This window comes from Chrysemys picta, chromosome 9 (genome assembly GCF_011386835.1).
Source record: "Chrysemys picta bellii isolate R12L10 chromosome 9, ASM1138683v2, whole genome shotgun sequence".
Taxonomy (NCBI): Eukaryota; Metazoa; Chordata; order Testudines; family Emydidae; genus Chrysemys; species Chrysemys picta.
In genome coordinates this window covers 61895704-61911370 of record NC_088799.1, presented here as the reverse complement: position 1 = coordinate 61911370, position 15667 = coordinate 61895704, and the positions used below count along the sequence as shown (strand labels likewise).

Here is a 15667-nt window from a genome sequence, read left to right as displayed (position 1 = left end):
TAAAACTAGATTTAACTATTCAGCTTTCTACCTTATCTTTCTGGTACCATGGTGTACCCCTCATCTCTTTGTTCTGAACACATGCATTCGAGGTCCCAATGAGCATGAAGGCACCTCCTAGATTTGTACTAAGGTAGAACAATCATATCCATCCTGGTCCTTTGGGACTCTCCAGTACTGGCCTGTGAAAATCCCTACCTGTTGCTATGGTAAAATAATCATAGGCCCTGATCCAGACAACTTTTGTATCTACTTAACCCAAGCTTACTTCAACTCATGCAAGGTATTATGAGATACTTAACAGAATTATAGTAAAGGTATAGACCAATTTAGACTACATAACTGCTACAAAATATTTGTGCTTAATGCATTCTAATGTATATGGTGCAGATAATACATAATACAATATATATGCTAGCCAGCATGTATTGGTCAACATGAAAATACCAACCAACCACATCTATGGGCCATCATTCACCTGAATGGATTGATAGCCCTGGTATGTTTTTCTCAATATATGTTTTAGTTTAAAACATCTTATTCAAACTAAAGTTTATTCTTTTCACTGTTTCAAATTGAGTGAAGTTGGCAGAAACTTTTTTAGCTGCCATTTGCTATAGCAAGACATCTAGATAATTTAAAAAAATTTCTAATCAAGTATTGTGAAACATTTCAAATTCAGTAACAGCATTAAGACCCGTAAAGGGCCTGTTAATCCTTTCCTTACTGCCCAGGTGAACAATGCTGGTGGCTACAGCTGGCCATTGCCCATTGTGACATTAGCTCACAGAAGTTGGCAGGATCCCATAGAACTGGAAACTGGACCACTATGCAGAGGGACTGGTCAGAATTATAACTGACGAGGTTTGAAGTGATAGAACTTAGCCATTACACACAGGGTCAGCAGCGGACTGTGCACTGCCCAGGCCCTGGCCACATGAGACAGAACTCATCTTGATGGAGACTAAGATACTCCTTGATAACAAATGTTGCCATTAGAGTGTAAACTATTTCACTGCTTAAAGCATGTAAGAAAGGAGAGGGATGATCACAATGTGCAGCTCTGCACAATCTTCTGTGACAGCTTCTTTCAGTACCACAAGTGCTGGGCTTGGGTGACATCCCCTCCCCCTACTCTAGGAGCCAAATTCCAGGAACCTAGCTGTCAGGGTGTTCCCCCCCCCACTCTGAACTCTGGGGTACAGATGTGGGGACCTGCATGAAAGAACCCCTAATTTTATATTCTACCATCTTAGATTAAAACTTCCCCAAGGCACAAATTCCTTTCCTTGTCCTTGGACAGTATTGCTGCCACCACCAAGTGATTTACACAAAAATTCAGGGAAGGGTCACTTGGAATCCCTATCCCCCCAGAATATCCCCCCCAAGCCCCTTCACCCCCTTTCCTGGGGAGGCTTGAGAATAATATACCAACCAATTGCCTTAGCAATGTGAGCACAGACCAGACACTGTCTTCAGGACACTGAAAATCAATCAGGTTATTAAAAGAAGAACTTTATTTATAAAGAAAAAAATAGAATCACACCTGCAAAATCAGGATGGAAGGTAACTTTACAGTGTAAATAAAAGATTTAAAACACAGAGGAATCCCCTCTGGCTCAGCATCACAGTTACAAAACCAGGAATAAAACTACTTCTGTAGCATAGGAAAATTCACAAGCTAAAACAAAAGCTAACCTAATGCATTTCCTTGCCCTACTTACAATTTTTGTGGTTTTTAGATGGATTATTCCAGGTATATTTTGTCCGGAGAGGGAACAAACAAAGAGAACAACAACAAATCCTTCCCACACCCCGGATTTTAAAGTATCTTCTTTCCTCATTGGTCCTTCTGGTCAGGTGCCAACTAGGTTATTTGAACTGTTTAATCCCTTACAGGTAAAGCAATCCAGTACAGCTGCCAAGGAGGGATTTTATGCTACTGCATACATAAAGGTTGCTACCTTTGCACCTATATTTATGACACTAGCAGACCCCAATGGGGTATCTATTGCCTCCAAAGGGGGAGTGAAGCTTAAGAAGCTCAGCATGGTACAAGCTTGGGTGAGGGGAAACCAAACCCACAAAAGGCAGCAGAGTCCATGAGTGTATTTGGACCCACTGAGTGGAGCTCAGAGAATGCACAATCCACTATAGATGGCATTGTGTGCTAGCACAGCTTGGAAAAGTAAGGTGGCTGTACTCGTTTACTTGGACCCTAGCATATAGGAACAGCTGGGTGATATTCTCTGGGCTGTGTTATACAGGTGGCCAGAATGGATGGCCAGAATGGTCCCTTCTGGCATCTAGACATTAGGACACTGCTCAGCAACAGGCTATGGGGACCATGGCAGGTTTTACCATGAGGCAGACTACATTTCTCTCCCTGCTCTCCAAGGAATACAAGCTATATTAGCTGCATTCGGCCTTTTCCCTCAAGGGTTTAAAGGTAGCACTTAGACTGCTTTCAGACCCTTAAAATAAAAACATACAAAGTTAGAATAGTATCTTCCAGCAGGAGTAGGACAGCGCTTTGTACAAACTGTCATAGTTATGGCGCGAGCTGCACCTCTGACCTCTCTCTGATCTCTGAAGGCACCCTCCTGAAGTCACGGACTTTTATCTTCCTTGAGGTGGACTCTGACAGTTTTCCCAATCCTAGGCCATGCCGTGTGGTATACCACACTCTGCATCAACTGGGCTTACCCAGCAGGTCTGACTTGGCATCTCTAGTTCCTCCCTTCGGGAGCTTGTGATCAGCACAGAATACAGTGGCCCAAAACATTCTCATTTTAAATCAGAAGTATTGTTTAATCTTAACCGTAGGAACAAAGCATAGCATAGTTTTTTTTAAAAAAGACATCTACATGCATGTCTATCTTACCTAGAGTCCTGGGCAGGCCTACTTCAGACCCCTACCATCTGTTCCCCCATCCTTGAGAGACAGTCTTTGTAAAACCAGCCAAAGTTCTTTATTCTCAGTTCCCCAGACAGGGACAGCCCTGCCCCTGACAGACTCAGCACAGGATTGGAGGTAGTCAGCCTCTTCTTAAATTAACCCCTTTTATTCATACAACAAATCCCCTTACAGCAATCAGACACACATATAGAACAAAGTGTTGATAAGCAGCCCCAGACTGGTCACACGCTCTCTCTCAGGGATGACCTGAAGCAGGCCGTTTGTTCGAAGTAGTTTTATTATTCCTAGAATAGTAAAACAGCCATAGATCTGGAGGGAGGAGGTAAGCATTAAATGACATTTAAAACAGTAAGCTATCCTGACTCCACAATGCAACACTTGGGAATTCATGGCAGTAGCAAACAGCCACATTAGAATTCCTCAGCTGACATAAATCCAGGTTATATGGACTACTGAAGACACATTCACCACTTGTGTCAGTCTAGGCAAGGAACCCTCACCAACAGAACTGATGACACAGGTTATTTCCGAGAACTACAGGGGCCAGCAATGAAGTGGCCAGACAAAGCTCATTACCTGGGAGGCATCTCACTGTTATTAACAACACAGGGCATTTACTGTAGATTGCAACTTGAGTGTCCGCCCTAGACCTCAGCCATTTCCACCAGCTAAGACAACAGCAGGAGGGTGCCTGGCTCTCTGGTCCTTGAGGAAGGACTGCAGGAACAAGGAGCAGAGAGATAAAGCTGATGGAGGAAAATACGGTGCTATTTCACTGCACTCACAGAGGCATAAATGCTTGGAGTTTAGTAGGAGAGAGGCTTCGAGGCAAGCTTAGAAATGGATTCAACAGGTGGGGTTTTCCTCCCCCTTCCAATTACTAGCTATCCACAGTTTTTCTCCACAGGGAGCACCAGTGGCCTGGAGTACTGCTCAGTCTGCAGTCACAGGACAGGCAGGTCAATAGCGGCTGGAGTCCCGAGAGCTAGACAGCTCTCTTTCCCTGGCATGCTGGTCCCTGGTGCTTTTCTCCCATCGCTCTCTTGATCTAGTGCTCCCTAGATATTCCTCTTGTCTGCTGCTTCGGCCTTCCCCCTTTCTGTTCTTGTCTTCTGCCTTTTCCTCCTTCCAGGCACTGCTCAGACCCTTTTGCTCCTGGTGCCCCTTGTCCCCTCGTCTCTCCACAGCTCTCTTGCAGCACTGCTCTTGCTCAGGTTCCTCTTCCAGATAACTCCTGCTTGCATGCTTTCGCCTAGACCCATTCCGGGACTGCTGCCTTGGGTTAGCATATTGGTCATAGGCAGAGTCTTCCTTTTCCTTTTTAATCCAGGCTGTGGGAGGTGGCTCTCCTGCAGGGAGGGCCCTCTTCACACCTTGCAGGCCCCTCCTCTTCTCCTTCTGCTCTCTTTTGCTCTTCTCTTTATCTGAAATACAGATTGATCCCTTTGAGAGAGAGACTCCTGCAAGCACTGCCTCAGCCTCAACCCCGCATGCTACAGCAGCTCCCCATGTTCCATTCACCCTAGAATGTTTTCCTTCCAACATTTCCAGCTCCTGACCACAGAAGGCTCCTAGCCTCCCATGCTGCCCTCACCCACTCTTCCCACCACTCCATGCTGTCAGCACCCCATATCAGGAAGCTCTCCCCCCATTCCCTGATTTCACACTGCCCACCCCACCACACACACAAGCTTCCCAGCTAAGCTGTGCAGGCACATTTTGATTTGACTTGGTATCATCTACTGTACCAAGTATCTGAGTGAGGGATTACCGCAGTCCATCCTTAACACATTTGTACTGGTTTTCTTTAATAAGAATTAAGATATCCATCCAGTGGGTGTGTTTAAGACAGAGATGCTTGACTCCAAGGAGAGGGCTAGATTCCATGTTTAATTATGGGACATGGGCCAGTGTACTATACAGCCTCCCCACCGTGCATCCATAGCCAATCTCCCCGATGTCAGTGGACATAGAGAGAGAGTGAGAGAGAGAGAATAGATCCTTTAGGTAGCAACTATACTTTATGTATTCAGTTTTATTGCGACATTCAGCACCACTCAGTGGGAAAATCTGCTTCCCATTACATCCAATGCTGTGCCCGCCCTGCAGTTCTCTTCCTTTGCCATCCTTTTCCTGACTCTTTTCTGTGTTCCCTCTGGATTTCCTTCTCACAGACCTCCCTGTTCCATCCTCTAAAACGATTAGCAGTTAAATAGTTAATGTTCACACTGAAGCATTAGCACTGGGCTTTAAAGTTGACATTTCAAAAGAGATTAATGGAGAGCCAAAGAGCTCACATCTAAGCCATTGTTTCAGGCTCTCTGCACACTTGGGCAGTATATCAGCTAACTCAGTAAACATTTTTAAAGTTCCTTGAAGCCATGAGGGCTTAAAAAAAAAACAAAAAACAAAAAAAAAACCCACCCTTGCCTGCCTTTTTCAATATCATAGATTTTAAGGACAGAAGGGACTACTGTGATCATCTAGTCTGACCTGCTGTATAACACAGGCCAGAGAGCCTCACCCAGTAAACTGTTTTAAGCCCATTACTTGTTTGAACAAGAGCACCTTTTTTAGAAAAGCATCTGGTCTCAATTTAAAGGCTTTCATAGATTCCAAGACCAGAAGTAACTATTGTGATCATGCCATCTGACTTCCTGTCTAACACAGGCCATGGAACTTCTCTGAAAGGATTCCTGTTTGAATCAGAGCATTAAAAAAAAAAAAAAAAATCCAGTCTTGATTTAAAAGTTTCCAGTGATACAGAATCCATCACAATCTATTCCTATTTGAGTATCCTGTTTATACATTTTATGATCACATTTGCTTTTTAGGCCACAGCATCACACTGAGAGGTCAAGTTCAACTGATTATCCATCATGCTCCCCAAATCACTCTGGAGTCACTGCTTCACAGGATAGAGGCCCCTATCATGTAAATATGGCCTACCTTCTTTGTTCCTAGATATATACATTTAGATATATTAAAACACATATTGTTTGCTTGTGCTGAGTTTACTAATCGATCCATATCACTCTGAATCAGTGACCTGTCCTCTTCATTAATTTACCACTCCCCCAATTTGTATCATCTGCAAACATTATCAGTGATGATTTGATATTTTCTTCCAGGTCATTGATAAAAAATGTTAAATACCATAGGGCCAAGAACTGATCCTTACCGGGCTTCTTAGAAACACACCTGCTCAATGATTATTCCTCATCTCCAATTACGTTTGGAGACCTATCAGTTAGCCAGCTTTTAATCCATTTAATGCGTACCATGTTCATTTTATATCTTTTTTTTTTTTAAATCAAAATGTCATGGTACCAAGTCAAATGCCTTACAGAAGTCTATGCATATTACATGAACACTATTACCTTTATCAACCAAATTTATAATCTCATCAAAAACAGAGAAAAAATGATAGCTTCCTACCATTGGATATTGTTGTGCCTTCTTCTAACTTAAAGAAGTTTAGATTCTGCACAATCTGATTGTGCCAGGCAACACGTGTAAGGCACACATGATATGTTGAAATGAGACAGGCAAGTACATCTAAGCTTTAAAATCAGGAATCCAACCCCCTTCCCTCCAAACTAAGGGTAACCCCACCGCTCTCAGGTGTAGCCCTGCAGCCAGCCAGGAGCTTCAGCTGAGAGAACTCTGTGCATAAAGGATCCATCTGGTAAAGCAGAGTGTGCAGGTCTTGGAAGGGGGCAGGAGGGGGAGGGGGAAGAGGGAGAAGAGATCCACAGCCAGCAGAATGCAGGACAATGGATTCCCCTAGCAGGATGGCAAAGGACAACCTAGACACCAAGAGTATGGGCACATCTTCACTACCCGCCGGATCGGTGGGTAGCAATCGATCTATTGGGGATCGACTTATCGTGTCTTCACTAGACGCGATAAAATCGATCCCTGATCGCTCTGCCGTCGACTCCGGAAATCCACCGTGGCAAGAGGCGAAAGCGGAGTCGACGGCGGCGCGGCAGCAGTGGACTCGCCGCCATCCTCACAGCCAGGTAAGTTGACCTAAAATACGCAACTTCAGCCATGCTATTCACGTAGCTGAAGTTGCGTATCTTAGGTCGACCCCCCTCGTAGTGTAAACCTAGCCTATGTCTCCCCATACTGTTCCCATTGGCAACTGCTTGTTTGTGCAGCTCAATGCCTTGCGGGATTGAGGAGTTCTGGCGTGGTGTTTCCAGGATTAGGATTCTGGTAGGAACATGCTTCACCTTTAAGCTTTTTCACTGGTACCTCACTGTCTTCTAAGGAAGAGTCAGATGAAGTAGGTGGAGGAGTTTTAGCCCCACAGCCTCTCTCACGTAGGACTTTTGTTACATCATCTATATCCTCAGAGTCCTTTGGAGGGCGATAGTTAGCGACATGGTCCACCCGAATTGTCCTTCCTTTTATCTATACAAAGGAAAGGCTGGATCATTAGTAAAGCTGCCAATAAGCCCACAAGGCTACAGAAAGTACACAGCACACAGGCGAAAGCCACAGGACTTGGGCTCCAAGCCTGGGCTCAAGACCTCCTGCTTTCACAGTGCATGACCAGGCTCCCTCTTTGTGATTACATTAGAAGAGGTTCTGTTACAAACCCCGGTCACAGAGAACATGCCCTGCCCCAGGACTCAAAGTAGAGCCATTCAGACACCAGAAGGCCAGATCAATCCAGCTATAGTTTGAAACATCCCCTATCCAAGCAGTGGCAGCCATGAGCTCTCCCTGTCCCTGCACTCCTCTCTACCACAGCATCAGATGACTGTGGGAGACATGCCACCTTCCATGGCCTTCCACACTGCGTAAAATACTCATACGTACCAAAAACGTTATCACTAATACATTGGAAAAATAATGAGTGACCCCTCAGCGCTGTGAGTAAGAGGGCTTTGTGAAGATGAGTACCCAGCCACAGCCCAAAAGCCAGGGGAACACTCCTGGGACAGTCTCGTCAGAGGGGTTTCCTTGTACAAAGAAATAAGATGCTACCAAGAAGTGTAAAATGGGGAGGTGAGTCCTAATCCCTGGAGTTGGGTGAGAACCAATATATACGATAGGGAGAAACAAGAAGCAGAGAGGGAGGATCTGCATGTTCCTAGCCTCAAAGAGAGTCTGTAAGACTGACAGAACCAGACGTCAGTTCCAAGGCCCAGGATATAGCAGTTTTTGTGAAGCAGGGTTGCAATGACACTCGGAGCAGGTATGGTGCTGGGATTGGAGAATGAGTAGCTCCATGACCAGAAAGAAAGAAACTCCATGACTCTCACTGGGACCAAGGCCAACAAAGTTGTATGAGGCAATGGGTGACAACAGGAGTCCAATGTGCCCATTGACAGGGGGGATGACGGCTGCAGCTGGCTCACAAAAGCTTCAGAAACACTAGCAGACAGAAAGGGCACAAGGAGGAAGTTTATCAAGGAGATTGAGAGCTGCTCTGCTTAAGGACAGTCGCAGTGATTGGGGAACAGCAACATTAGTGTGGTCAGAGCTCTGAGCACTGTACTTCTGCTGATGGAACCAGCTGCTTGGAACTGTGGCCTGGGGAAGCTCCTGCTTCACAGTGATTTTTTGGAGGCACACTTTATTCCGCATGTTGATAAGATGTTCAGAAAGATCTTATCAGGTGTGAACAGCATTCTCCTTGGGGAGCAAAAAGATCTTTTGCTGAAGAGTTCAAGCCTAAAAACAGGGGTTAAATATGGAAGTGCCTTCTCTGCCAGAACTCTAGCACAAGGGTATCAAACACATTCTGTGGCAAGTGAAAGGTTCAAGAGCTAAGGGCACAGGGCCGTTTTGCAGTATTATCTGCCTGCAAAATGAGCCTCTTTAGTCAGTGAACATCAATGTGGCATTTAGAGACAAACTGACTCCTCCACTCCTGGCATTTCTCATGACCACTTTGCCGTGACCCACATACACACCTTTTTGTGAACAATTCTCCTCCAGTTATATACACTATTGAGCACTCCCCTCACCCCCTCTTTGGGGCATTTCTCTCCCAACCTCCAGATCTGCTCCCTGTAACTTAGAAGCTGCCACCTCTCTTGTGGGTCCCAACAGCCGCGGTGAGGGAGTGGGGGGATGGACTGAAAAGAAGCCACCTCTGACCCCAGTACTGGGGAGGCTTCAATGTGGTAAGGAGGAGGAAGGAGCCTGCTTCCACAGCAGGAGCAGAGAGACTGGACAGGATCCTCCTTCAATGTCACATTGTGGGGTGTTGTGAGCCAGCTGTACAAAGGGCTGATGCTAAGGTGGGGAGAGGCATAAATGCCTGGAATCAGACACAGGCTCCCTTCACAATTCTACTCACTCCATCTCCTGCTCCATACCTGAGCTGCCCTAGGTGGGTAGCTGGAGACCAGATCCCTTTGCGAGTTATAGAGGATGCTGCACACTAGAGGAAAGGGCTCTGAAGGTTAGATCCAGCCCATGTGCCATATTGGACATCTCTGCTCTTGTGGCACTAATATACTGCTGTAATTCCCTCTGCAGACACTAGGGGAGCCACAAATGCTTCTAACTGTGCACCCCTGGACATGGAAAGAATGGTGAATTGGAGCTCTGGGTGCCCTAATGTCATGGCAAATAACAGCCCTATACTAGCAGCCAATCTGGGCACAGACAGGACTTTATTTAAAGGCAGGTCTCTTTTCTTTGATATACCAACCTTGATCCCATTAAAGTTGTCAACAGCAAGTATGGTGCTTCTCTGATCTTCGTAGCAAATAAAACAGAAACCTTTCGATTTTCCAGTCTTTTTATCTCGCACCAGATTAATGTTCACAATTTCTCCATATCTAGAAAGAAAAAAAGTGTAGTCACAAATGCTCAGTCTTAGCACCAAAGGCGAGGGAAATAACAATTCCATGGAAAACCTAATAGGAAAAGTCACCAGCCCTCGAGATTCATCCTGCAATTATATAGGGGGGGGGGGGTGTCTCTGAGAGACCACGTCTCATGCAGTACAGTAACTCCTCGCTTAACGTTGTAGTTATGTTCCTGAAAAATGCGACTATGTGAAATGATGTTAAGCAAATCCAATTTCCCCATAAGAATTAATGTAAATGGGGGGGGGGGGTAGGTTCCAGGGAAATTTTTTTCACCACACAAAAAACTATATTATATATACATATATACATACACACACACACACACACAGTATAAGTTTTAAACAAACAAATTTTACTGTTCACAGCAATGATGATTGTGAAGCTTGGTTGAGGTGGTGAAGTTAGAGGGTGGAAGAAGGTGGGATATTTCCCGGGGAATGCCTTACTGCTAAATGATGAAGTAGCATTCAGCTGAGCCCTCAAGGATTAACACGTTGTTAATGTAGCCTCACATGCTACAAGGCAGTACAAATGCAGGGAGGGGAGACAGCATGGGAGACAGAGACACACACCCTGTGTGTGGGAGAGAGATGCGCATTGCCCCTTTAAGTACGCTGACACCACTCTAAGTACACTGCCTTTAAAAAGATCAAGAAGTTGGAGATAGCAGCTATGGCTAGCAAGCTCTCTCCATCCTGAGCCCTGTCATGTCCCCACCCTGCTCTATATGGAGAAGGGGTAAATGGGGGGCAGGAGTAGGGGAGAGAGGGACACCCTGACATTAGCCCCCCTCTTACTCCCTCCCCTGCACAGCAACCAGGAGGCTCCCGGGAGCAGCTCCAAGGCAAAGGACAGGAGCAGCACATGGCAGTGGGGGGGAGGGACAGCTGAACTGCCGGCAATTGGTACCCTGCTGGGCGGCTGCTGCACAGGGAACTTGGAGGAGCTGATGGGGGGCTGATTCCAAGCTCCCACCAGCTAGCTGCAACAGGCTGCTCTTCCTGCAAGCAGTGGACAAAGCAGGCAGCTGCAAAACAACGATATAAGGGAGCATTGCACAACTTTAAACGAGCATGTTCCCTAATTGATCAGCAATGTAACAACGAAACAACGTTAACTGGGACGACTTTAAGGGAGGAGTTACTGTACCAAGGCATAACACCAACCATTTGGCCTCATGCTGCAACCCTCCTAAACTACTGAGAATGAAAAATGAAATTCCACTTACTGTGAAAACACGCAGATGATATCACCTTCTGTCAACTCATAGGGGAGACCTCCTGAGGAGATGGAAGCAGAGGTTATGCTGCTCAACTGAATAGGACTGCAGTACAGCCTTTCCTCCTGGCCTTGCGGATTACCATGCCGATCCCCTCAACCCAATATGCCTCTCCTCTGGTTCCCATACTCTAGGCAACAATTCTTCAAATATTTAAGTCATTTGATTTAGTCAGAACAATTTCATAATGCTGAAGAAGTTCTACAGAACTTTCTTAAATGCATAAAACAATTTTAATTTAGACACCAGTCTAGAAATTAACACTAGACACATGGAGAAATTTGGATTAACCTCATTATACAGAGAATCAGGTTTTTAGAAGTACTCAACACCCAACACTTTTAATTCTTTTGAAAATCTGAGCACTTGAGAATCTGGTCCAGTATATGCAACATGGACAAGTTAAGATTGATTTGACAGATTTAACTTTGCATTTCCTGATGGGTGTGTTTGATTTTGTATCCTCAATGTTTCTGATGATGCAAGTTTTGCATTTAGTTTGTTTTTTTAGAAAACAGTTAGTAAAAAGGAAATCCCCTTATTGTAACACTAAGGAATAGAAGAATTGTATTCTGCAGATTTCTTTAGACATTAATCTTCACCACTCTAGATACATAGTTACAGCACTATCCTCACAAGCTTTTGTTTCTTCAATAGCACCCTAAGCAGTTAGGCAAATTATTTAGAGAGTAATGTGACATTTCATCCTCACAAGCCCCGAGTAAAACTATTCCTCACTGGGAATTTATCCACACAGTGTGTGAACTTCAGACATTTGAGTTACCTGAAGGCCAAGAGAGCCTAATGTTCCTTTTGAAAAGGGACACTGACAGCCTGAATTGCTCTGAAACTAATTTAAAATACTTCAATTTTCTGAGTGAGCCCCCTTTAATAGTACACCGAGGACTTTAGAGGTGGCTACGTGTTTCTGCTTTCCTCATCATGTTTAGGAGGATTTTATGGACCTTTCCTTCTGCCTTCCTGCAACCGTTCCTCTCTCTGCACACCCCTGCCTGTAACTTTATTGCTGCTGTTATAGCAGTGTGTGGGGCAGAGCATGCATATGAGCAATGCCATTGTTCTAGTGTAGGAAAAAGACACTGCACTGTGTGTTTAAGCGCCCTGAGAAGACAAGGATACAAAGGGAAAGAGTAGAGAACAAAACATAATAGTCAGTGGATCTGTGCTACGCCTTCACTTTTAAACATGTTTTGGGAGGTATCCCTTCAGTGTGCTAGACTCCCAAGGGGTCCCACTCTTCCTCAAGGATAGGCCACATGGTCTCAACACCTCCCAGACTCAAACCTCTGGGCTCTAGCAGTCCTGTTTCCCTCCACCCCCTCCACCCCCGCTCCCCCCATGAGTGTTGCCCAGCAAATCCAACTGAACTAGACTCCCGTTCAAGAGACTTTTCCCCTCTTCAGGGATCAATGCATCTCAGCAAGTATTTGCAGTGACACTAGGCTACCTTTCAAAACAGAGTAGGGTTTATTAGTCAATTGGAACACAGCATCAGGAAGTCTGTAGGTTAGCAAAGAGAAGCAAAGGTTATGACATAGTCCATACTGGCCAATGCCATGTTTCCCTTGAGCCACGCTGCTAGAAGTCATCTTGGTTTCCTTTCTCTGTCTGTCCCTTTGTCTTAGGTCCAGGAAAGCCCGCTGTCTCTTTCTGAGCCCAGTACTTCTTACCACCTACTGTCACTTCCCCACATTGTCTTCCTAGTTAAGCTGGGAGCCTCCCATTGATAGCTGTCAACTGTTCAGTCACTGGGGTTTCCATTGTCTCAGTCAATTGATATGAGTTGGTCCCAGCCAGTCCTGAACAACCCATTCATGATACCCCAGACAGTTACATGACAAAACACCTCAAGTCTCCTGCTCTTTCCATTCAGGGCATGCATCACTGAGGGTACGTCTTCACTACCAATGTTAAAGCGCTGCTGAGGCAGCGCTTTAATGTGGATGTGCAGTTGTGGCACCAGCGCTGGGAGAGAGCTCTCCCAGTGCTGTAAAAAAACCACCACCACGAGGAGAGCGTGGCTCCCAGCAGTGCTGGTGCACTGTCTATGCTGCCACTTTACAGCACTGAAATTTGCATCGCTCAGGGGGAGAAAGTTTCAGCACTGTAAAGTGGCAGTGTAGACAAGACCTGAGAGAAGAGGTAAACTAAGATGCATATTAGAATCATAAAAATATTACCAACATTCCCACATTGGTCACAGTACAAACAAATATTTTCCATTGAAAGTTTTATTTTCATTATTAATAGTAATAATATTTGTATTATAGCAGTGTGTAAGGATCCCAGTCATAGACCAGGACCCCACTGTGACCAGACACAGGACAGAAGAGATTACACTTTTACAGCAGCAGGGGAACAAGTCCCTCACAACAGCAAATTTGAAGTCCATAATCTGAACCTGGGAGAGCTAGGAAAGAGTCTTGAAGTCTTAGGAAAGAAAGAAATCCTAGAGCTCCTTATTCCTGAGCCTCTTTGGGCCTAAAGCATATCAAGACTGCATGATCCATCCCCTGAGCAACTTACCAGAGAGGAAGACTCTGGGAGTCCTTGCACCCACAACATGTTCTCTCAGTGCCTCTCAATAGAGACTGACATTGTTACAACACACAGCAACAGTGAAATAGACTTCACTCCCCGCTCAGCCTCCAGAGCTGACTCACAGGGGTCATGATACAGGTCCTGGGGGAACTAGTACCAAGATTGCTGTACCAAGCACATACCCACGAAGATCCAGGCGCTATCACTGTACTCTGCATGCCATGACACCTTCTCCTGTACGCCCAGCTCAGCCTCCCGTTGGTTCAGCTCATTGATCAGTTTCACCTTCGTCAGGGGGCTGCAGGGCAAAGGCCAAACAGTTACCAAGGTATGGACATCTCCCTGTCCAATGCATCCCTCCAAACACAGCCCCTCCACCCCCTCATACAGCCCACCCACAAACACCCCCTGTATCCCCTATGCAACTCCCTGCCCCCATCTCCCCATGCAGCCCCCCCCCCACGAACAGCCCCGTAATCCCCTGTGCAGCTCCCTGCCCCCTCATATCCCCATGCAGCCATCCCCAAACAGGCCCCATACGCCCTACGCAGTCTCTCATCCCCCACAAACAGCCGCCCTGCACCCCCCATGCAGCGCCCACAAACAGCTCCCGTGTACCCCCTACGCAGCTCCCTACCCCCATGTAGCCCCCAAAAGCGGCCCCACGGGGAGAACGGCCCCCCCAAACCTACTTCATCGTGGCAACTACAAGGCCCCAAACTCTCGCGCACGCGCACTTCTCGGGGAGCCCGCTCGGGAAGTGAGACAGCGCGCACCCGAGTCCCCGCGGTAAGCTCCGCCCCTGGGCCGAGCTGCGCGCTCCCTTGTTTGTCGCCGCTTGCTGGGTGGAGGAGGGGAGCGAAAAGAGGGCAGTTGACCCCGAGCGGTTTTCCACCGGCTTCTCCCTGGGCCGAGGGCCCGGCCAGGCTCCTCAGCGCGTTAGAGCGCTGCGTTCCCAGGGGTCGCCCAGGGCCAGTCATCGCCGACCAGAGATCATGGCGCCGACAAGGGCTGAGCGCCGCAGCGCCTGTGGGCAGCGCGTCCCGCTGGGCCATGTCCCATGGCTGTCCGAAACTTGCGCTACGCGGCCCACAGGGCTGCGAACGGATTGCGGGGGCTGGGTATCGAGAGGATGTGGGGGGATGGTGGGTGTCTAGCTGGGAGGCAGGCGGCTCAGGATGGGGGGGTTCCTGGGGGAGGCAGAGGAGATTGTGCTGGAGGTGGGTGCTGGGTGCCTGTGGGAAGTGGGGAGGCAGTAGTACCCCTGGTTCACTATCACTCCTACACACCCCTGTGAGTACTGGGTGCCCAGCCACGGGGCACAACTAGAATTTTCCTAAAGGGGGGGGACTTGAGAGGCATGGGTTCCCCCCTTTGCATTGCCATGACCAACCTTCCCCCTTCCCTCTCCTCTCCTTCCCTCCCACCAGAGAAACCAGCATAGTGAGACCTCTTCCCCCATCCCCTCTCCTCCCACCAGAGACCCAAACTAGCTGAGATCTCTCCCCTCCAATCATAAAGACCGGGACCAGCCAGGAACTCTCTCCCCGTCCCCCTTGTATTAACTTAGATGAGTGGTTCTCAACCAGGGATATGCATTCCCCTGGGGATATACAGGGTTTTCTAGGAGGTACATCAACTCATCTAGATCAGTGGTTCTCAGCCTGGGGGTTGTGACTCCCAGGGGGGTCGCAGGATGGGTTTAGGGATGATGCAAGTGGAGGACTGGTGTTAGGGGGTGGCAAGTAGGGCAGTTGTCCCAGGCTCCACGCAAAGCTCAATTACATGCTTCAAGCCCTGGGCAGCAAGGCTTGGGTTTCAGACTCCTGAAAGGGGTACAGTAAGCAGGAAAGGTTGAGAACCCCTTAGATGGAATATATAGGCCCGGAGAGTCAGAGGTGTTGACATGATCTGTCATTGTCCAACATTAAGCAGTGTTAAACATGGTTTGGGGTGTGATATACAGAGACATCAGCTGCTTAGTGTCTGGGCAAACATGCCATTAAACAGCCTTGTAAACTTTTATTAAAGATCCAGAAAAGGAAAAACAGTTAAAGCATTTGA

General features: G+C 46.9%; 1 protein-coding gene across 1 annotated transcript; it reads right to left on the bottom strand.

Annotated features, from left to right (window-relative positions):
* Window positions 1-1494: 1494 nt before the first annotated feature.
* Window positions 1495-14702, bottom strand: RBMX2 (RNA binding motif protein X-linked 2). Its single transcript, XM_005310933.4, has 6 exons — window positions 14296-14702; window positions 13786-13901; window positions 10991-11042; window positions 9600-9729; window positions 7162-7342; window positions 1495-4344 (listed from the first exon to the last, which is right to left on the bottom strand). The coding sequence occupies exons 1-6, from the start codon at window positions 14298-14300 to the stop codon at window positions 3881-3883; spliced, it is 948 nt and encodes a 315-aa protein (XP_005310990.2). The 5' UTR covers window positions 14301-14702; the 3' UTR covers window positions 1495-3880.
* Between the last annotated feature and the right edge of the window lie 965 nt (window positions 14703-15667).